The sequence below is a fragment of the Ranitomeya variabilis genome, chromosome 2 (assembly GCF_051348905.1).
Source record: "Ranitomeya variabilis isolate aRanVar5 chromosome 2, aRanVar5.hap1, whole genome shotgun sequence".
Taxonomy (NCBI): Eukaryota; Metazoa; Chordata; class Amphibia; order Anura; family Dendrobatidae; genus Ranitomeya; species Ranitomeya variabilis.
Window position 1 is genome coordinate 1003926509 of NC_135233.1, and position 26354 is coordinate 1003952862.

The 26354-nt window shown below is 45.0% G+C and overlaps 1 protein-coding gene across 1 annotated transcript in view; it reads left to right on the forward strand.

The window, feature by feature from the left end:
• Nucleotides 1-5548: 5548 nt before the first annotated feature.
• LOC143804026 (uncharacterized) overlaps nt 5549-26354 on the forward strand; it is a 185485-nt gene continuing 164679 nt past the window's right edge. The window contains exon 1 of the mRNA XM_077281771.1: nt 5549-5685. Within this exon, the coding sequence (XP_077137886.1) occupies nt 5657-5685 (29 nt within the window). The 5' untranslated portion in view covers nt 5549-5656. The remainder of the gene's footprint in view (nt 5686-26354) is intronic.

A 26354-nucleotide genomic window follows, 5' to 3' on the forward strand; every position in this document is an offset into this window, starting at 1 on the left:
CCTGGCACATGTCTGTGTGAAACTCACCAGCCTGCTATTGTCCATTGTGACTCCACAGCCACCTGCTTGGGCCAAAGCAAAGATCCCTGCTGAGCTATATTCCCACAATATATATATACTGTATATACACAGTGTCTTTATATTCATGTTCATACCACATGAACCACATGTTTTTGTTACACCCACAAACTTAATTGTATTTTATTTGTATTTTCAGTGATATACCAACAACAAGTAGAAAGTATTTGTGAAGTGTATAGTAAATGATACATGGTTTTCTAGTGATTTTAAAAATGTAAATGTGAAAATTGTGATCTGCATTTGTGTTCAGCCCCCTGAAGTCTGATGCCCCTAAATTAAATCCTGAGTGACCAATTGTCTCCAGAAGTTACATAATTAGTAAGTAGTGATGAGCGAGTATACTCGTTGCTCTGGTTTTCCAGAGCACGCTCGGGTGGTCTCCGAGTATTTATCACTGCTTGGAGATTTAGTTTTCCTTGCCGAAGCTAGATGGTTTGCAGGTACTAGACAGCTTGATTACATGTGGGGATTCCCTAGCAACCAGGCAACCCCCACATGTACTCAGGCTGGTTAACAGCCATAAATCATCCAGCTGAGGCAAGGAAAATGACTAAATCTCCAAGCAGTCATAAATACTTGGAGATCACCCGAGCATGCTCGGGAAAACCTGAGCAGCGAGTATATTCGCTCATCACTATTAGTAAGTTGAATCCACATTAGTGATGAGCGAGTGTACTCATTGCTCGGGTTTTCCTGAGCACGCTCGGGTGGTCTCCGAGTATTGATGACTGCTCGGAAATTGAATTTTCCTTGCCTCAGCTGGATGATTTACGGCTGCTAGACAGCCTGATTACATGTGCGGGTTGCCTGGTTGCTAGGGAATACCCACATGTAATCCAGCTGTCTAGTAGCAGCAAACCATCCATCTGCGGCAAGGAAAACTAAATCTCCGAGCAGTCATAAATACTCAGAGACCACCCGAGCGTGCTCGGAAAAACCCGAGCAACAAATACACTCACTCATCACTAATCCACATGTGTGTGTAATTTATTCTCAGTATATCTACAGCTGTTCTGTGTATACCTCAGAGGTTTGTTTGAGAACATAAGTTTCCTTTAAGTCTCCTTATCTCGATATGCTTAACATCTCACTCTCCGCAAGGAGAAATGATACTTCTTGGATCCTGGTCAGACATCTCTCACTCAGCCAAACCAGATCTCCACTTTGCACTGACGAGGGGCAGTACCCCGAAACACAGTGTCTGCAAATTGAGATTCTGGTTTTATCCTAAGTCATGTGACAAGGCTCGTTAAAGGGTCAACATTGACTGTTAGGATTGCTACTTCTAAAAGGTGGCACTAGAGTTATAGTCCTCTTCCTCTCTGAAGAGACAATTTGCATATTTCCCAGAGAAGCATTGCGGCCTTTAGTCTCCTCATCTTGACATGCTTAAGATGTCACTCTCCGCAAGGAGAAACAATACTTCTTGGATTCTCAACAGTAGGGATCCAACAGCATCATGAAAATCAAGAATCATGCTAGACAGGTCAGAGATAAAGTTGTGGAGAAGAATAAAGCAGGGTTAGGTTATAAAAAAAGAGCTGAAGCACTGAACATCTCGCAAAGCACTCTTCAATCCATCATCGAAAAACAGAAGGAGTATGGCAAAACTGCAAAACATCCACCTAAACTCTGCTCTGGAAGGGTGAATTTGTCCACGGGACAACTATTAGTCAAATATTCCACAAATCTGGCTTTTATGGAAAAGTAGCAAGAAAAAAGCTATTATTAAAAGCAAGTCATGAGAAGTCCCGTTTGCAGTTTGCAAAAAAAGTCATATAGGAGGCACAGGTAGCATATGGAAGAATGTGCTTTGCTCAGATGAGACCAAAGTATAACTTTTTGGGCTAAATGCAAAACGCTATGTAAGATGGAAAACTATCACTGCACATCAACCTGAAAATACCATCCCCACTTTCTTACATGGTGGTGGCAGCATCATGCTGTGTGGATTTTCACATACAGGGTGGTCCAAAAGTAGGTGGACAGTATGTGTAATAGGGTTATGAAGGGGGAGATTTATCAAACATGGTTTTTAGGGTTCAAAGTTCTCACCACACATCTAGATAAGTTTCTTGGGGGGTCTAGTTTCCAAAATGGGGTCACTTGTGGGGGGTTTCTACTATTTAGGTACATCAGGGGCTTTACAAACGCAACATGACGCCCCCAGACCATTCCTTCACAGTCTGCATTCCAAAACGTCACTACTTCTCTTCCAAGCTCCGATGTTTGCCCAAACAGTGGATTACCCCAACATATGGGGTATCGGAGTACTCAGTTCAAACTGGTCAACAACTTTTGAGGTCCACTTTCTCCTTTTACCCTTGGGAAAATAAAAAAAAATGTTGCTAAAAGATCATTTTTGTGACTTAAAAGTTAAACGTTCATTTTTTTCTTCCATGTTGCTTCTGCTGCTGTGAAACACCTGAAGGGTTAATGAACTTCTTGAATGTGGTTTTGAGCACCTTGAGGGGTGCAGTTTTTAGAATGGTGTCACTTTGGGGTATTTTCAGCCATATAGACCCCTCAAACTGACTTCAAATGTGAGGTGGTCCCTAAAAAAATGGTTTTGTAAATTTTGTTGTAAAAATGAGAAATCGCTGGTCAACTTTTAACCCTTATAAATTCCTAACAAAAAAAAGTTATTTCCAAAATTGTGCTGATGTAAGGTAGACATGTGGGAAATGTTATTTATTAACTATTTTGTGTCACATAGCTCTCTGGTTTAACAGAATAAAAATTCAAAATAAACAATAACAATAATAAATCAAAATAAATGTTATTATTTTCTGTCCACCTACTTTTGGACCACCCTGTATATTTTTAAAACATTTTGAAAGTCATGTATTATTTCCTTTACACTTCACAAATACTTGTTACTTTGTGTTGGTATATCATATAAAATACATTTAAATTTGTGGATGTAATGTGGAAAAAATGTGGAAAAGTTCACTGGATATGAATACTTTTTCAAAGCACCATACGCCATACGGCATATATACACTTCTCGACACTATACACACACACACACACTGGATATAAAAAGTTTACAAACACCTTAAAATGGCAGCTTTTTTCATGTAAAAAAGTCATGCCAAAAGGTTTTGCAACTTGAAAGACTCTGGGAGGAAAGCTATATGGCATACAAATTGCTTCTGTTAATCAAGCAATAACTCTACCATTGGTTGGGTTCCCACAGAAGAAATTTTACATGTCGTGAGTGACAATGCACACAACCTTCCGGCTGTCTTACGATTGTGCAAACTAATTCACACTCCATGAATGGCTCACATCCTGAATTTAATTGTGCAACATTTTTTTCACAAGTACACACACTTGAGAAAGATGGTGTTTATGGTGAGAAAAGTATCAACTAATTTCAATGGTCTTCTATAGTACCAATTGGTTTGTGACACTGAAATCTGCTGGATTTCAACAACGTATAGGTTGCAGCATATGTACGAGCAGTGTAAGCAGCGTAAAGTGGTGACTTACAGCAAATAAACTGGAGATTGGTTGCCTTTGAGATCTGGCATTAGCAGTTGATGAATGATGAGCTACTGCTCAGCTACTACTGGTGAAGGATGTTGCCTACTAAAGACCCTGGAATAGACATCAAAATGTATTAGTAGAAACATGAGTGTAATCTCCCACATGTTTATCCTGGAAAAAAACATTCACTAGAATGCAAGAGGAAATGGAGGAAGAGCAGCAATTTTCACCTGTTAATCTCAGCATTGTACCTATTGAGGACCTTCAAGCTACATGCTGCAGGACTTCGAGGAAAAGGAGCAGGATCACTGGCAGGTCAGCTCATCAGACGCTGCCGAGGGAGGAAAGAGAAAGATGAGGAGGGAGATGGAGCAGGCGCTGGGCATGTAACAGCAACACAGGAGGCGGGCACAGATGCAACAGGTGGATGATGGACAGCTGGGAGGCGGCTGAAACAGGGAGAGACACCATTCCTCTGGGACTCAATACAGGTATCGGGAGCAATTTATAAAAGTCAATATTTCAGTATTACTAGGGAAAAGAAACATAAGAGCCACCTTCACAGAGTACAGCCTTAGTGCTGCTGAAGGTGGCTCTTTTACTTAAAAACGCCCGGGGGGGGGGGGGTGACAAGTTCCCTTTAAGCAGTTGTTCTTTGTTTGATGGCTTGTGACTATCCATCATCCTCTTGATTACATTCCAAAGGTTTTCAATGGGGTTCAGGTCTGGAGATTGGGCTGTCCATGACAGGGTTTTGATGTGGTGGTCTCTTAATTTTTGCCAGAGCTGTATTTCCTAGCTGCCTGTTCACTGTATTTTATAGTGATTCACTGTACTATTGTTGCAAAACATACTCTTTTGGGGTTACACAAATATGAAACAACTCCCAAAATAAGACTATTTTTGGAGATGTTTGGTGACAACTTGAAGCCATTGTATCTTCACTTTGAAAATAGCTAACCTCTTCCTGCTCCCTAAAAAAATGGATAATTTTTTGATGACTTAATAAAAAAGCTTTTGTAATTACTTATTCATTTTGGAAATTGCAAACCTGTTGTACATCCAAAAAAGGGATAATTTCTTCCCTCCTAGATGAGAAGCTATTATCTCTACTTAACATTCGAAAGAGTACACCAGTTTTGTTTCCCTATATAATGGGATAATTTTGAATAGTTTGTGAAAAAGCTATTGCTGATACACTAACAAAGAACAAAGCTCTTGATTGTTTCCAAACAAGGATAATTTTTGCACTCCCCATGTGAAAAAGCCACGGCTTCTTCTGTTTCCACAGCTTGTGTATAGCAGAAGGCAGGCATCTGCCCTCCAAAAAAGGTAATTTTTGGACCATTTATACATTTTAAGTAGCCTACAAAGTCTGAAACTGCAGTGTGTAGTTAAATAGGCTGCTGATTACCAGCAGTTGTCATCCCTTTTCCCTTAGCCAGATAGGTTGAGGTCACTTGGACATTAATAAGACTATTTGCATAACAGGGCTTAAAACTGCAATTAATTGTTTTCCGGCAATGAAAGGTTTTCAGTATTCCAATTTGGGGGGAATATATTTGCTACAAATTAAATATTTTGGAAAAATTTGGTGAGGCCTGCAAAACTGAATTTCAAATAATTTGCTCATTTTTGTTCCCAATCGCAGGAGTGCTGATAGTGCCCTAATTTCTCTGTATTATCTATAAGTGGCCGCTGCTTCCTATATGCAGACCTATAAGGTCATGCTCCCATAGCATACTGAGAACTCAGATATATTTAAAAAAATAAGATATAGTTGCTCTTAAATAAATATATATATATCTATAAATTGGGAATTCCTCCATTTTGAAATATGCAGTATAGGTATATGGTGCTTTAGGCTGTTTATTTTTGTAATAAAGTTAATCATTAATTTTTATACTGTGTTCATTGTTTAGTTATGGTGGCATTTTGACAATGAGCTATATTCTTAGTGACAATCAAGGGGTGGAGTGATCCTACGGAAAATCAACAGAGATATAAGAATAGAGTTCTAAAGAAAATGTGACAGACAAAAACAACAAAGTGAGTGGAACTGACATTTTCTAATTATACAATTATGGAGCCAGGCTGGAAAACAAGACCCAGGTAAATGTATTAACTCCTTATCGTATGATCACACAGCAGAATTGTTACATCAGTATCTACAGCATTAATCTGAATGACGTTTTCAGTGATCCGAGCACTTACAGCAGAAGCAACACAATTAAGATTTATGAAATTTTTTTAACAAGTTATAGTATATAACATGTATGCTTAATTGTCCAACATTTAGCTTCTGGCTAAAATTCTGGAGCTTCTGAGGTTTTTGTGATTTGTTGTGTCTGGAACAGAACAGTGAGTCAATATCAGTATAGAGTACGAGTCAAATGTCTCGACCCACCAGTTTATGCAGTGATTTGTACTGTTCTTATTGGCATGTGACAATTGTAGATTCAGACTGAAAGTATAAAAACCACAACCTGACACATATGGAAACAAGGTATAAAGAAATAAACCAGAATATGTGGAAAAATATATTTTCATTCACCTAATATAATTTGTGCACGGTTTAATGGCTCTATCCAATGATACTTGCATCTCAGAAAATCGCCAGCACTTGTATAAAATCTTCCATATTTACTAATCTTCCATATTAGAAACAAGTAACATGCTATTGAAAGAGCTAATTAACCACCTTGTGATGGTAGGTGGAGACGAGCTTTACTTAATAGGGAAGACTTTTGAAATCTAAAGGTAAACACTTTCCATCCTAAAGGTTTAAACTACAGATCAGATTTAATCTTTATTAATAACATCATCAATTATTTAAATTCTTTATGATTAATTTCTGATTATGTGTCTTTCCCTTTTTTTCTTTTTTTTTAACCTTTTCCTTTTCTTTACAATTATGTATATACAGTATCTGATACTGGACATTGCTGTCACTATCGGATCTATATACATGTGAGTCAAACGATACCGTACAGGCATGATTAAAAGTTAGCAATGAGTGGCCTGATATCTGTATCCAGTCTGTCATCTTTTATTGTATGCAGAATGCTACTGTTACTTGATTTTAATATTGAAGATTAATAAATGTGAAAGTTTTTATACTGCCATAACCAGAATATTTGTTAAACCTTAGATTCCTTAAAGGAATCCCCCTTTTACTCTTATAATAATAATCTTTATTTTTATATAGTGCTAACATATTCCGCAGCGCTTTACAGTTTGCACACATTATTATTGCTGTCCCCGATGGGGCTCACAATCTAAATTCCCTATCAGTATGTCTTTGGAATGTGGGAGGAAACCGAAGTTCCCAGAGGAAACCCACACAACAAAGGGGAGAACATACAAACTCCTTGCAGATGTTGTACCCAGGACTCCAGCGCTGCAAGGCTGCAGTGCTATCCATTGAGCGATTGTGCTGCCCCTTATGACAGTGTAATGACCAGATGTCCTAATAAGATCCAGTGGGTCACAAACCGAGACTGAGGCAGAAATCCCAATATTGTCTTTACTAAAATAACAGTAGGAGGGAGATTTAGTCTTTGAAAGAAACAGACTGAAATCCCCTTATTGAATACACTCACTCAGTCAGAGTTGAAATCAGTATGCCAATCCCAAGGTTCCCTTTATGAGTGTGTTACACTGGGGATATAGAATAAATGTACCTGTCCAAAAGGTCAAATCAGGTACTAAGAAAACAGGTGTAAATTGGCTGAGGTGTTATTATGGGACCCCCTGGGATGGCACACTGAGTATAAATAGATCAAAACCCACAATACAATACCTATAGATATAACAGGAGCTCTAAAACACTTAATCTGGGGATACCCGGGTATCTATTATTATGGCACCATTACCTGAGGGAAGTCTCTACTCGGGCATATAACTTGCATCTGCGCTAGCGGTGACGGACCAGGAAACGCTGCAGACCGCATCCGAGGGTCTGTCACAGAATGACGGCACATCGCTAATGCATGCCGATTATGACATGCGTTAGCGATGCGCTACATAATGGCAGTCAGTGGGTGCGCTGAAGCATCCGTTACATTGCATTAGGTCGCCATCAGGGCATTGCCATTAACGCAATATGAACCCGGCCTTAGATGGGACAACCCCTTTTAATGAAATGAGCAAATACAAACAATTTTGCAATTCTCTACTTTTTAAAATTTTCAGATATCCTTGAAATATTGGCGCTTTTCTCCTTTCATTTACAGTTAGTTGCCGCTACTGCTAGACAGTAGAACATGTGTAGGGCTTACAAGCTTTCTTATTGAGCTTGTAAGACTGGTTTAAGCTGGCCAAGATCACAGGAGTGAGGCCATACCTCCTAATACTGGCTAGCTTAAGAATGGTGCTTATTCTAGACAGCAGCAGTGCTTGGTAGTCAAGAAAACAAGCTGTAAACAAAAGAAATATGTTAATATATCAAGAATAGCAGCAAATTTTACTAAACAATACACTTCAAGTGCTTCTTTTTACAATCACTATCCACAATAAACTTCTATTAAAGATGGGAATAATCCTTCAAATAAGCAAAGTCACATGCACAAATTGATTCAAAAGTGATTGTATATTAAAAAAAGCTGTGCTGATTAAAATCATCTAAAAACTGAAGCAACTTTATAGCATGCTTTTTAAAATATTGAGTCCCAAGTAGAGATGAGAGGACTCCTTCATACAACCCTGGTCCACGGTCCAGTTCATAGCTCTCTAACCACTGACAGGAGCTGTGCTAATTTTCTGAGCTTCTGAGTTCCCGGAGTGGTGTAGCATTTGCTGGACAGGGGTTACATGATCCATGCAGAATATGGCGCACAGATGATGATGCACAGCAAATCATCGCAAAACCTGGAATTTAAGAGGTGAGGCCAAGGTAATTTGAGCAGCTCCTGTCCACACACACATTGCTCTCCATTGTGCACCTTTATCAGATAATTACCTGAAATGGCTTCCAGTGAACAGGAATGCCTTGTCGAGAGAACATTTGTGAAATCACCAGCCTTCTGAAAGTGTTTGTGACGACCAGCTGTGTTTTGCTGAGACAATGCTGGTACACAGGTCCGTACACTGCTGAGCCATATTTCACAACTGTTCTAAATGAGAACTGACCTAAGTATACAGAAAACAAAGTAAAGAGAACAATGCGGTATCCTCAAGTGCAGTCATGAAAGCTAAAAATCACCATGATGAAACTGGATCTCGTGCGTACCGCCCCCCAAAAAGGAAGACCAATAATTATCTCTGCTGCAGTGGATAAGTTCATCAAAATTAACAGCCTGAGAAGCAGCAAATTGTCAGCATCTCAGAAAGCAGACCTCATTAATGATGCACCACCAAGTTGCAGATACATCTCAACATCACCTATCCGGAGAAAACAGCGAGACGTAGTCATTATGGTCAAATTCCAGCACATAAACTATTACTGATGTCTCTAGGTGAGAAGAAGAGACTTGTTTGGATCAAGCAATACAAGGATTGACAGATCAGTGGAAACCTGTAAAGTGGTCTGAAGAGCAAAAGTATAGATTTTTGGCATCAACCTTTGCGAGAAACAGAGAAGGTGAGCAAATAGTTTTTACATATGGAATGCCCACCAAAAAGCATGGAAGGGAAAGGTGTGATGAACTGGTACCACTATTGGTGATTTATATCCCAAATTCAAGGTACACTTATCCAGCATGACTACCACATCATTCTGCAATGACATGACATACCATCTGATTTGACACAAAACACACTTCCGGGTTATGTAAGGGCTATGTGTCCAAAAAGGAGAGGGATGGAGTGCTACATCAGATGACATGGCCTCTACAATCACAAACTTCAACTCAGTTGAGTTGGTTTTGGATGACTTGGACCACAAAGTGAAGGCAAAAAAAATCCAAGTGCTCAGCACCTATGGGAACTCCTTCAAGACTGTTGGAAGCCATTCCAGATGATGAGCTGGTGAAGCTTTAAAGAATGCCAAGGGTGTCTAAAGCTGTTGTAAAAGGATGAACTGATAACATCAAGAGAGCATTAGGACCCTGCTGCTGCACAACTGAGCAAAGAGAAAAAGCCCAGGAAAGAGTGTGTGCACAGGGGTGGGGTCTAGTGTCTGCTGTTTAGAAATGCTGTGAAGTGAAGTTTCCTTAAGGAGAGACTGCTATGATAAACGCTGTGTGTGAGGCACCTGAGAAAAAGCAAAGGACACTGGACTCTGTAAAGACTATTTGCTGCCAGCGTGTGTGTAAGGGTGTTACCCCTTCATCATGGGAACCTGTGATTCTGCTGTGGAACAAGGACAGAGCATTCTTGAAAGCTGTGTGACTGTGGAGCTCTATGGAGCTCCTTTTGTGATGAGCTGAGAAGCAATAGAAAACATCCTGTGCAGATTCAAGCGGTTTGCTCTCAGGAGAATTTGTGAGTGAGTGACTGCAGGAGGAAAGACGGTATTCTGTACCATCCATATTGAGAGGGACCTGGACAAGCCCCATTGAAGTACTATCCCGTACCGTATCCTGAGGCTACAGAACTGTAAGTCTCCAGCGTGTGGGCTCGGCATCAGTCAACAAGACACGATGCTTTGTTTTCCTATAACTATTTTGGCACCGAGATCTTGGAACTGGTTGAAGTTGTGACGCCCCACTTTTCAGTTTTTGAATTTCCACAAAAATGTAAAATAACCAATAAATTTCGTTTAACTTCACAATTGTGTTCCACTTGTTCTTGATTCTTCACCAAAAATTTTACATTTGGTATGTTTATGTTTGAAGCATGATATGTTGGAAAAGGTTGAAATGTTCCAGGGGGCCAAATACTTTCGCAAGGCACTATAAATGGCTAACACTAGGGTTGAGCGAAACGGATCGTTCATTTTCATAAGTCGCTGACTTTTGGCAAAGTCGGCGTCTCATGAAACCGAGCCGATCCCAGCGTTGCATCGGCCATGCGGTACACGACTTTCTCGCCAAAGTCGCGTTTCAATGACGCTAAAAGCGCCATTTCTCAGCCAATGAAGGTGGACGCAGAGTGTGGGCAGCGTGATGACATAGATCTCAGTCCCCACCATCTTAGAGAAGGGCATTGCAGTGATTGGCTTGCTTTCTGCGGCGTCACAGGGGCTATAAAGGGGCGTTCCCGCCGACCGCCATCTTACTGCTGCTTGATGTGAGTGTAGGGAGAGGTTGCTGCCGCTTCTTCAGAAGCAGGGATAGTGATAGGCAGGGTACATAAAGCTGCAAACCGCTTGTGCTGTAGCGATTTCCACTGTCCAACACCACCTTTTGTTTGCAGGGACAGTGGAAGCTACATTTTTTTTTCCTCAGCGCTGTCGCTCATTGGGCTGCCCTAGAAGGCTCCCTGACCCTGATAGCTGCATTGCTGTGCCTGTGTGTGTACGACGCTGTGCAAATCAACTGCTTTTTTCAAAGCACAAATCCTGTATTTCCTTCCTTTCTGCACAGCTATCTTGTGTGTTTGTCCACACTTTTGTGTGCAGCAGTCCTTTTTCTAGCTGCCTGCCATACTTTTCTGAGATAACTGCAGAGAGATAAATATTGGCAAGTCTGCCTCCGTGCCATTGCTGTGGGTGGCATCTCACTCTCATTGTGTGGCACCAAAAAAACCACTGTGATACTTGGCCATTTTTTTTTTGTCTAAATTCTCCCTTTTCCAAAAAAAAAGTTAGTGGGAGATAAATCTTGGCAACTCTGCCTCCGTGCCATTGCTGTGGGTGGCATCTCACTCTCATTGTGTGGCACCAAAAAAACCACTGTGATACTTGGCCATTTTTTTTTTGTCTAAATTCTCCCTTTTCCAAAAAAAAAGTTAGTGGGAGATAAATCTTGGCAACTCTGCCTCCGTGCCATTGCTGTGGGTGGCATCTCACTCTCATTGTGTGGCACCAAAAAAACCACTGTGATACTTGGCCATTTTTTTTTTGTCTAAATTCTCCCTTTTCCAAAAAAAAAAGTTAGTGGGAGATAAATCTTGGCAAGTCTGCCTCCGTGCCAGTCCTGTGTGTGGCATCTGTCTCTCATTGTGTGGCACAGAAAAAACCACTGTGTGATACTTGGCCATTTTTTTTTTTTTGTCTAAATTCTCCCTTTTCCAAAAAAAAAGTTAGTGGGAGATAAATCTTGACAACTCTGCCTCCGTGCCATTGCTGTGGGTGGCATCTCACTCTCATTGTGTGGCACCAAAAAAACCACTGTGATACTTGGCCATTTTTTTTTTTTGTCTAAATTCTCCCTTTTCCAAAAAAAAAAGTTAGTGGGAGATAAATCTTGGCAAGTCTGCCTCCGTGCCAGTCCTGTGTGTGGCATCTGTCTCTCATTGTGTGGCACCGAAAAAACCACTGTGTGATACTTGGCCATTTTTTTTTTTTGTCTAAATTCTCCCTTTTCCCAAAAAAAAGTTAGTGGGAGATAAATCTTGGCAACTCTGCCTCCGTGCCATTGCTGTGGGTGGCATCTCACTCTCATTGTGTGGCACCGAAAAAACCACTGCGATACTTGGCCATTTTTTTTTTTTTTTGTTAAATTCTCCCTTTTCAAAAAAAAAATAGTTAGTGGGAGATAAATCTTGGCAAGTCTGCCTCCGTGCCTGTCCTGTGTGTGGCATCTCACTCTCATTGTGTCCCACCGAAAAGCAGTGTGTGTGTGTAATACTGGGCCTTTTTGTTTTTTTGGTGGTAAATTCTCCCTTTTAAAAAAAAAAATAGTTAGTGGGAGATAAATCTTGGCAAATCTGCCTCCGTGCCAGTCCTGTGTGTGGCATCTGTCTCTCATTGTGTCCCACCGAAAAGCAGTGTGTGTGTAATACTGGGCCTTTTTGTTTTTTTTTGGTAAATTCTCCCTTTTCAAAAAAAAAAAAAAATTAGTGGGAGATAAATATTGGCAAGTCTGCTTGAGTGCTGCTCCTGTGTGTGCCATCTGTCTCAAATTATTGGGGCACAGAAAACCGAGTGTGTAACATTGGGCCTGATTTTCCTTTCAGTGTCAGGCACCTATAAAGGTATATATAAATTCAACAGAAGTTTGAGTTCACCTTATAAGTTGTTTTACAGTAACAAATAGCGTTACTTTGGTTACGTTTTGCAAACAATGAGGAAGTCTAGTGGAAGAGGTCGTGGCCGTGGGCGGTCATTGTCAGCTGGTAATGATGGTAGTGGTGGTGGAGCATCAGGTGGTCGTGGTAAAAGCAGTACAGCACCTAAGTCTCGAGTTGTTGAGCCAAAAACGTCGTCTGCCTACACAAGGCCTAGAACGCTCTCTTTTCTGGGAGTAAGAAAACCACTTTTGAAGCCGGAGCAGGAGGAACAAGTATTGGCTTTCATTGCTCACTCTGCCTCTAGCTCTTTCACCTCCTCCTCGGAAAGTGCCAAATGTCAGAGCAGTGCATCATCAGTGGATGCTCCCGGTCAGGAACAAGTCGCTTCCTTGTGTCCTTCACCCAGAACAACAGTGAAGGATGCGTCAGTCGACACAACAGGTTACTCCATGGAGCTCTTTACACATACCGTTCCTGGGTTAGACAGTGAAACAGTTAACAGGCCATGCCCATTAGAAGTTGAATCGGACATGGAGTGCACAGATGCACAGCCACAGCCAGATTACTATGCTGTTCCTTTGACTCAGACAAGAACATTGCCCTCGCAGTGTACTAAGGCAGAATCAAACCCAGCGGAGACTACGGTGCCCCGTCACGAACGCTATACCACCGGCTTACACGGTGACACAGGACATAGAAGAGGAGGTCATAGATGACCCAGTTGTTGACCCCGATTGGCAGCCATTGGGGGAACAGGGTGCAGGCGGCAGTAGTTCAGAAGCGGAGGAGGAGGTGCCGCAGCAGGCATCAACATCACAACAGGTTCCATCTACCGGGCCCGTATCTGGCCAAAAACGCGTGGCAAAACCAAAACCTGTTGGAGGACAGCGTGGCCATCCGGTTAAAGAAGCTCAGTCTGCAATGCCTGAAAAGTTATCCGATAGTAGAAAGAGTGCAGTCTGGCATTTTTTTAAACAACATCCAAATGATCAGCGCAAAGTCATCTGTCAAAAATGTTCAACTACCTTAAGCAGAGGTCAGAATCTTAAAAGTCTAAATACAAGTTGCATGCATAGACATTTATCCACCATGCATTTGCAAGCCTGGAATAACTACCAAATGTCCCTAAAGGTTGCAGCACCCTTGGCCAATGAAGCAAGTCAGCAACGCTACATCCCTTCCCTCACTGTAAACCCACCATTTCCCGCACCACCGGCAGTATCTGTGCAGCTTTCGTCGCCAGGCCAAAGCAGGCAGGGAATCACCAGGTTTGCAGTAGGAAACACTGCATGTAGGGCACCGGCAAGAATACCATCTCCAACCCTCTCTCAGTCTGCCATGTCCACCGGCACCACCGCTAGTTCCACGATCTCCAGCTCTCCAGTCCAGCTCACCCTACATGAGACTCTTGTTAGGAAAAGGAAGTACTCATCCTCGCATCCGCGTACACAGGGTTTGAATGCCCACATTGCTAGACTAATCTCATTAGAGATGATGCCCTACCGGTTAGTTGAAAGCGAAGCTTTCAAAGCGCTGATGGACTACGCTGTACCACGCTACGAGCTACCCAGTCGGCACTTCTTTTCTAGAAAAGCCATCCCAGCCCTCCAACAGCATGTTAAAGACCACATCGTCCATGCACTCAGGCAGTCTGTGACTACAAAGGTGCACCTGACAACAGATGCATGGACCAGTAGGCATGGCCATGGACGTTACGTGTCCATCACGGCACACTGGGTGAATGTGGTGGATGCAGGGTCCACAGGGGACAGCAATATTGGGACAGTTCTGCCTAGCCCACGGTCAAGGAAAGATTTGGCTGTAGGCGTTCGCCCCCCTCCTCCTCTTCCTCTTCCTCCTGTAGAAGCGAGAGCTCGTCCACAGACCGCAGTCGCAACTCCACTCCATCCGCAGCTGCCACTGTTGCACACCAGGTGTGCCATTATGGGACAGCTAGTGGCAAGCGTCAGCAGGCTGTATTGGCAATGAAGTGTTTGGGTGACAACAGACACACCACGGAAGTTCTGTCCGAGTTCTTGCTGAATGAAACTCAGTCATGGCTGGGCACTGTACATCTTGAGGCAGGCAAGGTTGTGAGTTATAACGGAAGGAACTTCATGGCTGCCATAGCCCTTTCCTAACTGAAACACATTCCTTGCCTGGCTCACACCTTAAACCTGGTGGTGCAGTGCTTCCTGAAAAGTTACCCAGGGTTACCCGACCTGCTCCTCAAAGTGCGCAGACTTTGCTTGCATATCCGCCGTTCACCCGTACACTCCAGCCGTATGCAGAACTATCAGCGGTCTTTGAACCTTCCCCAGCATCGCCTAATCATTGACATTTCAACAAGGTGGAACTCCACACTGCACATGCTTCAGAGACTGTGCGAACAGAGGCGTGCTGTTATGTTTTTGTGGGAGGATACACATACACGGGCAGGCAGTTGGATGGCAGACATGGAGTTGTCAGGTGTGCAGTGGTCGAAGCTACAAGACCTGTGTCAAGTCCTTCAGTGTTTTGAGGAATGCACACGGCTGGTTAGTGCAGACAACGCCATAATAAGCATGAGCATCCCCCTAATGCGTCTGCTGATGCAAAGTTTGACGCACATAAAGGAGCAGGCGTCTGCAGCCGAGGAAGAGGAAAGCCTTGATGACAGCCATTGTCTGGTCAGGGCCGTGTAGAGGACGCGGTAGCGGGCGAAGAGGAGGAGGAGGACGAGGAAGATGATGGGAATGAGTACTTTTTGAATGAGGAAGCTTCTCCTGGGCCAACAGAAATTAGTGGCGTTGCAAGGCCGGGTTCTGTTTTTTTAAGGGAGACAAGTGACGTAGATTTGCCTGTAACAGCCCCTCCAACCAGCACAACCGCAGATTTGACAACTGGAACTTTGGCACACATGGCGGATTATGCCTTACGTACCCTGAAAAGGGACACACGCATTATTAAAATGATGAGCGATGACGATTACTGGTTGGCCTGCATCCTTGACCCTCGCTATAAAGGCAAATTGCAAAATATTATGCCACATGAGAACCTCAAACAAATATTAGCAACCAAACAAGCTACTCTTGTAGACCATTTGATTCAGGCATTCCCAGCACACAGCGCCGGTGATGGTTCTCACACAAGCTGCAGGGGGCTACAGGGCAGAGGTGTTAGAGGTGCACAGATCAGAAGTGGCGTTGGACAGAGGGGTTTTCTGACCAGGTTGTGGAGTGATTTCGCAATGACCGCAGACAGGACAGGTACTGCAGCATCTATTCAAAGTGACAGGAGACAACATTTGTCCAGTATGGTTACGAACTATTTTTCAACCCTTATCGATGTTCTCCCTCAACCGTCGTTCCCATTTGATTACTGGGCATCCAAATTAGACACCTGGCCTGAATTGGCAGAATATGCGTTGCAGGAGCTTGCTTGCCCAGCAGCTAGTGTGCTATCAGAAAGAGTATTCAGTGCTGCTGGTTCAATATTAACCGAAAAAAGGACTCGTCTGGCTACCCAAAATGTGGATGATCTCACCTTCATTAAAATGAACCACTCCTGGATTTCAAATTATTTTGCCCCACCTTTCCCGGCTGACACCTAGCTTTCCTATAAAAAGGTCTTGCTTCTGGACTGGTCTTACTGAGTCTTCCTATCTCTTAATTTGCAGCAGCTGTTTGTCCAGCATACGACATGTTTACACCTCCCCCAATGGGAAAAATCCACCCACGGGGCCGTTGTGTTGCCACTTGGCGCAAGCACCCGTTACAGTGCTGTTTGTCTGAATAGGTGGGTGTGGCCGCTTTTGGTCGACGGCACTGCCACTGGGTCCCTCATAGTACAATGTAGTGTCTCTGGCGGTGGTGGTGCGCACCCAACGTCAGACACACCGTTGTAACATGAGGGGCCCTGGGGTGGTACCGCCGGCCACAAGAGTGTCCCCCCCCCCCCCAGCTCAAACTGTGCTCTACCACGTGCAAAATTATCTCGCACAGCTCCACCAATGTTTAGTCTATGCACTGACATCATTCAATGCCTGGTACTGACAAACAATACCAATTTGTTTGCATCTATGATGCTAGTTAAAGTAGTCTGGGTCAGTGTCCTAGATTGACACCAGTAAATACTAATTTACTGCCAAATTACTTTGTCATAAACTCTGCAGATGAGCCCACCCCAGTACCTAAGCATGCCACCCTTTTTTTACTTATAGTTGTTTTGCGAGACATTAAATTTTTTACTGCCATGCCTGCCTATTGTTAGTTATTTTAGGCCTTTGACAGCCTGTCTGCGGCCCCTACTTGCAATACTCCTCCACTGACCACAATACTGCCTGCCTGTGTATCCATGTAACCGATTTTAAACTGCCATGCCTGCCTATTGTTAGTTATTTTAGGCCTTTGATAGCCTGTCTGCGGCCCCTACTTGCAATACTCCTCCACTGACCACAATACTGCCTGCCTGTGTATCCATGTAACCGATTTTAAACTGCCATGCCTGCCTATTGTTAGTTATTTTAGGCCTTTGATAGCCTGTCTGCGGCCCCTACTTGCAATCCTCCTCCACTGACCACAATACTGCCTGCCTGTGTATCCATGTAACCGATTTTAAACTGCCATGCCTGCCTATTGTTAGTTATTTTAGGCCTTTGATAGCCTGTCTGCGGCCCCTACTTGCAATACTCCTCCACTGACCACAATACTGCCTGGAGTGCCTGCCTGTGTATCCATGTAACCGATTTTAAACTGCCATGCCTGCCTACTGTTAGTTATTTTAGGCCTTTGATAGCCTGTCTGTGGCCCCTACTTGCAATCCTCCTCCACTGACCACAATACTGCCTGCCTGTGTATCCATGTAACCGATTTTAAACTGCCATGCCTGCCTATTGTTAGTTATTTTAGGCCTTTGATAGCCTGTCTGCGGCCCCTACTTGCAATACTCCTCCACTGACCACAATACTGCCTGCCTGTGTATCCATGTAACCGATTTTAAACTGCCATGCCTGCCTATTGTTAGTTATTTTAGGCCTTTGATAGCCTGTCTGCGGCCCCTACTTGCAATACTCCTCCACTGACCACACCAATGCTGCCCGTGTACCCCTGGAACCTATTTAAAAGTTCATAGAGCCTAGTTATATATTTTATTTACTATTAATAAGGCCATGATGGACTACGCTGTACCACGCTACAAGCTAACCAGTCGACACTTCTTTTGCGAGAAAAGCCATCCCAACCCTCCACCAGCATGTAAAAGACTGCATTGTCCATGCACTCTGGCAATCGGTGAGTACAAAGGTGCACCTGACAACAGACGCATGGATCTGTAGGCATGGCCACGGAAGATTACGTGTCCATTAAGGCGCAATGGGTTAATGTGGTGGATGCATGGTCCACAGGGGACAGCCTACTAAGTCTGTCTGCAGTCCCTAATTCAAATTGTCCTCCACTGCCTAAATCGGAGCTTCCACCTTCTGGCTTTCGGCCTATAGTATCAGATATTAAACTGCATTTGGCCTTCAACTTTGGTTATGGCCTACTAACTGTGTCTGCCCCTCCCTGGTGTTGTCCTCAACTGAATAAAGCTGAGCTTCTACCTTCTGGCTCTCATTAAGTGCTGTTTTTAAATAAAAAAATGGTGTTTAGGGCCTACTAACGGTGTCTGCCCATGCCTGGTGTTTGTCCTCAACTGAATACAGCTGAGCTTCTACCTTCTGGCTCTCATTAAGTGCTGTGTTTTTAAAAATTGGTGGTTAGGGCCTACTAACGGTGTCTGCCCCTCCCTGGTGTTGCCCTCAACTGAATACAGCTGAGCTTCTACCTTCTGGCTTTCGGCCTATAGTATCAGATATTAAACTGCATTTGGCCTTCAACTTTGGTTACGGCCTACTAACGGTGTCTGCCCCTCCCTGGTGTTGCCTCAACTGAATAAAGCTGAGCTTTAACCTTCTGGCTCTCATTAAGTGCTGTGTTTTTAAAAATTGGTGGTTAGGGCCTACTAACGGTGTCTGCCCCTCCCTGGTGTTGCCCTCAACTGAATACAGCTGAGCTTCTACCTTCTGGCTTTCGGCCTATAGTATCAGATATTAAACTGCATTTGGCCTTCAGCTTTGGTTACGGCCTACTAACGGTGTCTGCCCCTCCCTGGTGTTGTCCTCAACTGAATAAAGCTGAGCTTCTACCTTCTGGCTCTCATTAAGTGCTGTGTTTTAAATAAAAAAATGGTGTTTAGGGCCTACTAACGGTGTCTGCCCCTGCCTGGTGTTTGCCCTCAACTGAATACAGCTGAGCTTCTACCTTCTGGCTTTCGGCCTATAGTATCAGATATTAAACTGCATTTGGCCTACTAGTGTGGTTGGGCCCTTGAAACACTGTCTGCTGCTCTTGGGTTTGCTACTCCACTGAACAAAGCAATGCCGCCTGTTTAGTCCTGTTACCAATTTTGAACTGCATTTAGCCTACTTTATTTTTTGGCCCTATATCTGTTTCCTCCTCATCCTGCCCATTGCCCAGCCACTGCTAGATGAGTCTGCTGGTACATTGACCTAGACCACTACATTCCCCTTGCACTCTACACAGCCAGAATCTGACCCTGCTGAAAGTAAGGTTCCCCTTCCCGCATGTTATACCACCTTACACAGGGACAAAGAGGAAGGTGCAGATGAAAGTGCAGGTTCCTTCATCAGGTGGGGGGGGCATACTCGTTGGCGACGTCACTGGCACAGGGCCCCTCAGAGTACGCAAAAGTGTCGCTGCTGGTGGGAGGCGCCCCCGCCATGCAAACACACCGCCGTACTTTGAGGGGCCCTGTGCCAGTGCCAATGCGAACGAGTGGGCCCCCCCTGCTTGCTCAGGATCACAGCACTTGCAATGTTGAAATACTTACCTCTCCCTGCTCCACCGCCGTGACGTAGTCCACGTTTCCTGAGCCCACTAAAGGCTTGAACCAGCCCTACCCCCCACAACTTTTGCCAAATGACCCCCAATTCCCTATGCCCAACTATTATTATAAAGTTAATTAAGATTGACAAGCTTCAGAAACAAGAATGGATGTTTTTGGCATTAAAATGGGCACTGTAGGTGTTTTCCTGGCCTCCACTCACTGCCGACTATGCTTCCCCATTGACTTGCATTGGGTTTCGTGTTTCGGTCGATCCCCGACTTTTCGCGATAATCGGCCGACTGCACTCGACTCGACTCTGGACAAAGTCGGGTTTCACAAAACCCGACTCGATCTTAAAAAAATGAAAGTCGCTCAACCGTAGCTAACACATGTCACATTCGTTCAACTCAAAAGAGCAGGATGACACCCAGCAGCAGCTGATATTTCAGTCCATGGTGCTACATTCTCTTACCAGAGCTCCGTACACTGGACAAAGAAGATGGGAATTATTGTCGGGCCTCCATTTGGATTATGGCATAAAGGTGTGGATTATTTATTTATTTTTTAATAAATGGGTGAAAGAGGCACAATGTCAGGAAGTAATGTTTTTTTTAAATACAGGACTTTTTGGGTGTGTTTATTTCTTTTGACTACTTGTTTAGCAATGGTGGTGTCTCTACAATACTAATCCCTAGGCTTGATGCCAGCTGACATTACACAGCTGACATCAACCCCACAATCTCATTAGCCCATATACCAACTGTGAGGGGTTGACCAGACTCTAGAAGGTAGCTGGGGCCCCTTGCAGACCGAAAGGGCATTCTGGTAAACTGGAAATACCCATATGGCATCGAGAAGTCCGTCTTCTTGTTGTCACACTGGGACATGGAAATCTGCCAATAGCCCCTCTCAGTTCGAGGGTTGTGATATACCTCGTGGGCCCAAGTCACTTAATGAGTTCTTCCACGCGGGGAATTGGATATGCATCAACACTGGACACCTCATTCAACCTGCAGTAGTCGTTACAAAATCGCCATTCGCCATTGGGCTTCGGGAAGAGGACTCAACCATCCACTTTTTGACTCCTCTATCACACTGAGGTCTAGCTTTCTCTTCACCCCCTTTGGGTATCCCAGTATGGGGAAGCGGCAATGTCGGGTGTCCCGAGGGATTTGTCAACAACCTGGTATCTCTTAACCAGGCTAACCAGGTAGTCCACATTCTGATGGTCGCCGTGGGCAGCCCAGGTCTGTATTGGCCTTGGAAGGGAGTGGATGAACCTGTCCATCACCACCCACTCGGCAGTCTGGGCAGGAGTGGGAATCTCTTGCTGCAACCACTTTTCAACCAGGTGCAAACATCTGTGAGCAAGTGGGTTTGTCGCCAGCATACGCCCAGCGGTAGACTCGCTGAACTCTAATGGACATCGTTACTCCCAGGCATACCAAGAATTCAGATTTCAATTTGGCGTATTCTTTTGCATCCTGGAGGAATAAGTCATAATACACCTTTTGAGGTTCTCCTGACAACTATAGCGCCAGCACCTCCACCCACTGCTTTGGCGAAAATTTCTCCCATTCAGCCACCCTCTCAAAAACAATCAGAAAGGCTTCCACATCATCCCCCGCCATCATTTTTTGCATGGCTCATTTTACGATTTTCCGGATGTACAAGTTATCAACTGGAGTTGTGGAGGAGACTACCTGCCTCACGCGAACTGCCTCTTCAAGGAGCTCCATTTGGCACGCTAGTGCCTCCTGCTGCTGTTGCTGCTTCAGTTGTTGTTGAAGCTGCTGTATCAACAGTTTATTTGTCTCTTGTTGTGCCATTTACTGCTGTTGACTGGCAAACTGCTGTTGCTATTGGGCCTAGACCACATGCTTCACAAGCTTCTCCATGCTGCCGGAGGTCTTGATGTCTCATGCTGAATGGGAGATTTTACCCAGGACATGCAGTTGTCCACAGCCTCTATGCGTGTTACTGGAACGCATTTCCCACCACGTGTCAGGGGTTGACACACTCAGCTGCTTGCCAAGTTAGAAACAGGAACTCTTCTTGTGGTAAGACACCTGCAGGTTTACTGTGTAACATAATAAACCACCACAGAGTTCAGCAAAGTAAACATGGCCTTTCTGGCATAACGGTAAAACAAAAAGATAATGTATACCAAAGTCCAGTTGTCTGAGGGGTTCCGCCCTCTCAGACCCCCATCTGTCTTCCGCTCCACCTGGAGTCACCACTTTGGAGTCTTTCCTCACCAAAAACAACGCACAGACTGCCTCTCAAGGCCAGCCATTTAAAACTAGACAGTGTGACTGATCATGTGATGTCACACATGTCCTGTTAGCACACGGCTGTGCCGACTGTGCAGGTGGAGAAAGAGTGGACACCTTCCCACCCACTCTATAGGTGCCCACTAAAACCAGCCAATGTATGCAACTTTAACTCTTGCAACACATAGTGTGCTGGAGGAACATATTCTGATTTCACATCACTGATGCCATTATGTGCAGTGACACATATCTCCCCTCATATACCAAGTAGTGACCCTGTCAGACAATGCACTAGGGCAATCGGGAAGAACCATGGCCCTTCCCAGCCTATTAATATCAGTCCTCAGCTATCTGCTTTGCCTTAGCTGATTATAAAAAATAGGGAGGACCCCACAACATTGTTTTAGGTCCTTCCATTTTTAATAACCAGCAAAGACAAAGCAGACATCTGGTGGCTGATGTTATTAGGCTGGGCATGACCATGGATATTAACCCCTTCCCAGCATAATAAGACCAGCTCACAACTGTCTGCTTTCCCTTGGGTGGTTATTAAAAATAGAGGGGAACCCCACTCCATTTTTTTAATTACTGTAATTGTTTACTTATTAACAAATACTACAAACTACATGCAAGGCACTGCACCACTCTTTCTCTTGGACCTCCTCCTCCTGGCTCAAGATTGTTATTACTTTTTTATTCTGTTATTTTAAAGTGAACCTGTAAGCAGAACTTTGCTAAGAAAACTACAGGCATTGTCATGTTGGCACTGTTACACTGATTAAAATGATACCTGCTGTGAAGAAATTTGTTTTGTGTCTCTTGTGCAATCGGTGTTAGAAGTTTTCAGTTAGGGTACCGTCACACAGTCACACTTTGATCGCTATGACGGCACGATCCGTGACGTCGCAGCGATCGTATGAGTATCGCTCCAGCGTCGTAGACTGCAGTCACACGTTGCAATCACGGCGCTGGAGCGATGCCGAAGTCCCCGGGTAACCAGGGTAAACATCGGGTAACTAAGCGCAGGGCAGCGCTTAATAACCCGATGTTTACCCTGGTTACCAGCGTAAAAGTAAAAAAAAAAAAAACAGTACATACTCACATTCCGGTGTCTGTCCTCCGGCGTCTCAGCTTCTCTGCACTGTGTAAGCACAGCGGCCGGAAAGCACAGCGGTGACGTCTGACGTCAGACGTCACCGCTGTGCTCGCTTTCTGGCTGGCCGCCGCTCACCATGCAGAGAAGCTGAGACGCCGGAGGACAGACACCGGAATGTGAGTATGTACTGTTTTTTTTTTTTTTACTTTTACGCTGGTAACCAGGGTAAACATCGGGTTACTAAGCGCAGCCCTGCTCTTAGTTACCCGATGTTTACCCTGGTTACAAGCGAACGCATCGCTGGATCGCTGTCACACACAACGATCCAGCGATGACAGCGGGAGATCCAGCGACGAAAGAAAGTTCCATACGATCTGCTATGACGTACGATTCTCAGCAGGATCCCTGATCGCTGCTGCATGTCAGACACAGCGATATCGTATGGATATCGCTGGAACGTCACGGATCGTATGGTCGTAGCGATCAAAGTGTGACTGTGTGACGGTACCCTTAATGATATGCCTGTGCTTCAGGGCAGGACTGTAGGCAGAGTCTTATCTTGATGCTCTAGGCCAGAGAAACAAAAAAAGATCTGCCCACTGGCCTGCACAAACATGTTCATCAACATAGAGATAGCCAGACAACCAGAGTGAGAGAGACAGCCAGCCAAACAGCCATTCATCCAGATATCCAGATAGAGAGAGAAACAGCCAGCCAGAAAGAGCCAGCCAGCGAAAGAGAGAGATAGCCAGAGAGGGAGACAGCCAGCCAGAGACAAACACAGAGAGGGAGAGAGAGAGACAGCCAGAGAGACATCCAGAGAGAGACAGCCAGCAAGAGAGAGACAGCCAATCATAGAGGAAACAAGCCATAGATAGAGCAACAGCCAGCGAGAGAGAGAGAGAGACAGCTAGTGAGAGAGACAGCCATCCAGAGATAGCCCGTGAGAGACAGCCAGCCAAAGATAGAGCGAGATAGCCAGCGAGAGACAGCCAAAAAGAGATAGCCAGCCAAAGAGAAAGTGATACAGCCAGTGAGAGAGACAGCCAGGGAGAGAGACAGCCAGAGAGATACAGCAAGCTAGGAAGAGAAAGAGACAAAGAGAAACAGAGAGACTCACTGGCTGTCTGTCTCTGTCTCTCTGGCTGGCTGTCTCTCTCGCTGGCTGTCTCTCTCTCTTACTGTCTCTCTCTCTCTTGATGGCTGTCTTTTTCTCTCACTGGCTATTGATCTCTCTTGCTGGGTGTCTCTCTCTGGCTATCTCTCTGGCTGGCTCTCTCTCACCCGCTTGCTGTTGCTCTCTTTCTCTGGCTGTCTGCCTCTCTCTGGATGTCTCTCTGGCTGGCTTTCTATCTCAGGCTGGTTGTCTCTCTATCTGACTGGCTCTTTTTCTCTCTGGCTGTCTGTCTGTCTCTATGATGAGTAACATACAGGTGCTTCTTGCATTGTCTATTTGTCATGACTGGCTTGAAACAAGGTATGCGACACTTGTAGCCCATGTCCTGGATACATAAGTGTGTGGTGGCTCTTGAAGCAATGACTCCAGCAGCAGTCAAATCCTTGTGAATCTCTCCCAAATTTTTGAATGGCCTTTTCTTAACAATCCTTTGAAGGCTGCGGTTATCCCGGTTGCTTGTGCACCTTTTTCTACCACACGTTTTCCTTCCACTCAACTTTCCATTAACATGCTTGGATACAGCACTCTGTGAACAGCCAGCTTCTTTAGCAATAACCTTTGTCGATTATACTTTGACCCTTGGCTGAGTGTGTGTGACCCTATTGTGCCTATGCCTGTGCTTTGTGCTTGTGCGGCACCCCAGGGTCCTAGTCATCGCAGTGGTATTGCTTTCCTCTCGGGGAGAGTGATGCTACGTTTGGAGGCAAAGAAGGATAACGGCATCCAGGTACCACAAACATGCAACACATTTCACACTCCAGGCAACGAAGGGGAGCTTCTGCTCCTATTTATTAGGTCACTCCCCACATAGATATAACTGGTAGTCTGAGGGAAAGTTAGTCAGTTGCTGGCTGAGCTCAGCTCAGTCAGTTAAAGACCAGAGTCTGAGGAGGAGAGAAGGTCAAAAGAGCTGTGCATTCCCTCAGAGCTGCAGCTCTCAGAAAGAGACATTAAAAGGCAGAACTGTATTGCAGCGAGCATGAAGAAAGTTGAAGCAAAGGAGAGGATACCAGAAGGGGACCAGCCCCGCTCAAGCTGTCTCCTTCTGAGGTGCAAAATCCAGGTAGCCAGAACACCGAGGGACTAAGGACCTCTACGCCATATTTCAGAGACCGGCAGGACAGCTAATTGCAGGTTACCTGTCCGCACCTACACCCATGAGGCACGGTGACACCTACAGAGCCGGGTTATCTAAGAAACAGGCTCAAGTCACCATTCATACGGGTATTGTCCTATCCTATATGGGGGACAGAGAGAGAGAAACACCACATCTGTGAGACCCTTATGTGAAGCCATAGGCAGTAAGGGACTACACCACCGCAGCGCAAGGGAAGGCTACTGATTTCCACCTGGACAAGGGGACTCTGGACTTGCCTCCAAACCAGACGGACTCTGCCTGCCCTGTGATCAGGTGCCCTGGACTGCGGATGCTGAAGTCTTCAGTAAAGATATAGAGACTGCAACCTTGTGTCCTCGTTCTTCTCTGCGCCTCTCACCATACCACCATCTACGCACCGAGAAGCCTTGGGGACATACTTCACCTGTGGGAAGATATACCATCCAGCTGCCATAACATCACCCCAGCGGACCCCTTAAAGCAGCGTACGTCACCCTGACCGAATACCACAGGTGGCGTCACGAACATAAACTCTATCCCTTTAAAGACCTATCCCTTTTACACAGACATCCCAGGGCCACTGACTGGGTCAGCCACCATGACATCCCCCTGTGAACTGAAGGACCCGGTACCGAGTACCCCACGGCCCTTGGGGGTCGATCCAATTTGGCATCACAAACAGGATCTACTAAAGCCTGCAAAGCACCTGTGCTCCTAAAGACTGTGCCAGAACTGTGCCTGAACCGTACTTCATTGTGGGACTGTTCACTGTAAAAGGCCAGTCAAAATTGCCGCCAAAACCGCCGCCATTACAGCACCATGAGGAACACTGGAGAAGAAAGCCGTGCCATCATGGGAGGAGACTACCACAGTGGCGCGAACAGTGATGAACGCCCCCTTTGAATGCTATTACTCGATGAGGACCTGCCCATCTGCCAAAGAGGTCCGCCTCCTGATTTGCAATGGCGGGAACCAGGAGAAGCAGGAGTCCTGCCCCCAGAAAATGGAGGAGCAGCGTGCGCGTGTGGCCGCAGACCCAGAAGAGGGGATGGTGACCAACGAGTATCTGAAAGACGGCAAAGTGACCCAGGACTATCCGAGGCACCCGGAGGCGAACACAGACTTGTCGCTGCAGGAGGATCTGGACTTCCTGGAACCGCAGGTGGAGGAGCTGAGCCACCAACTCTGGGATGTAGA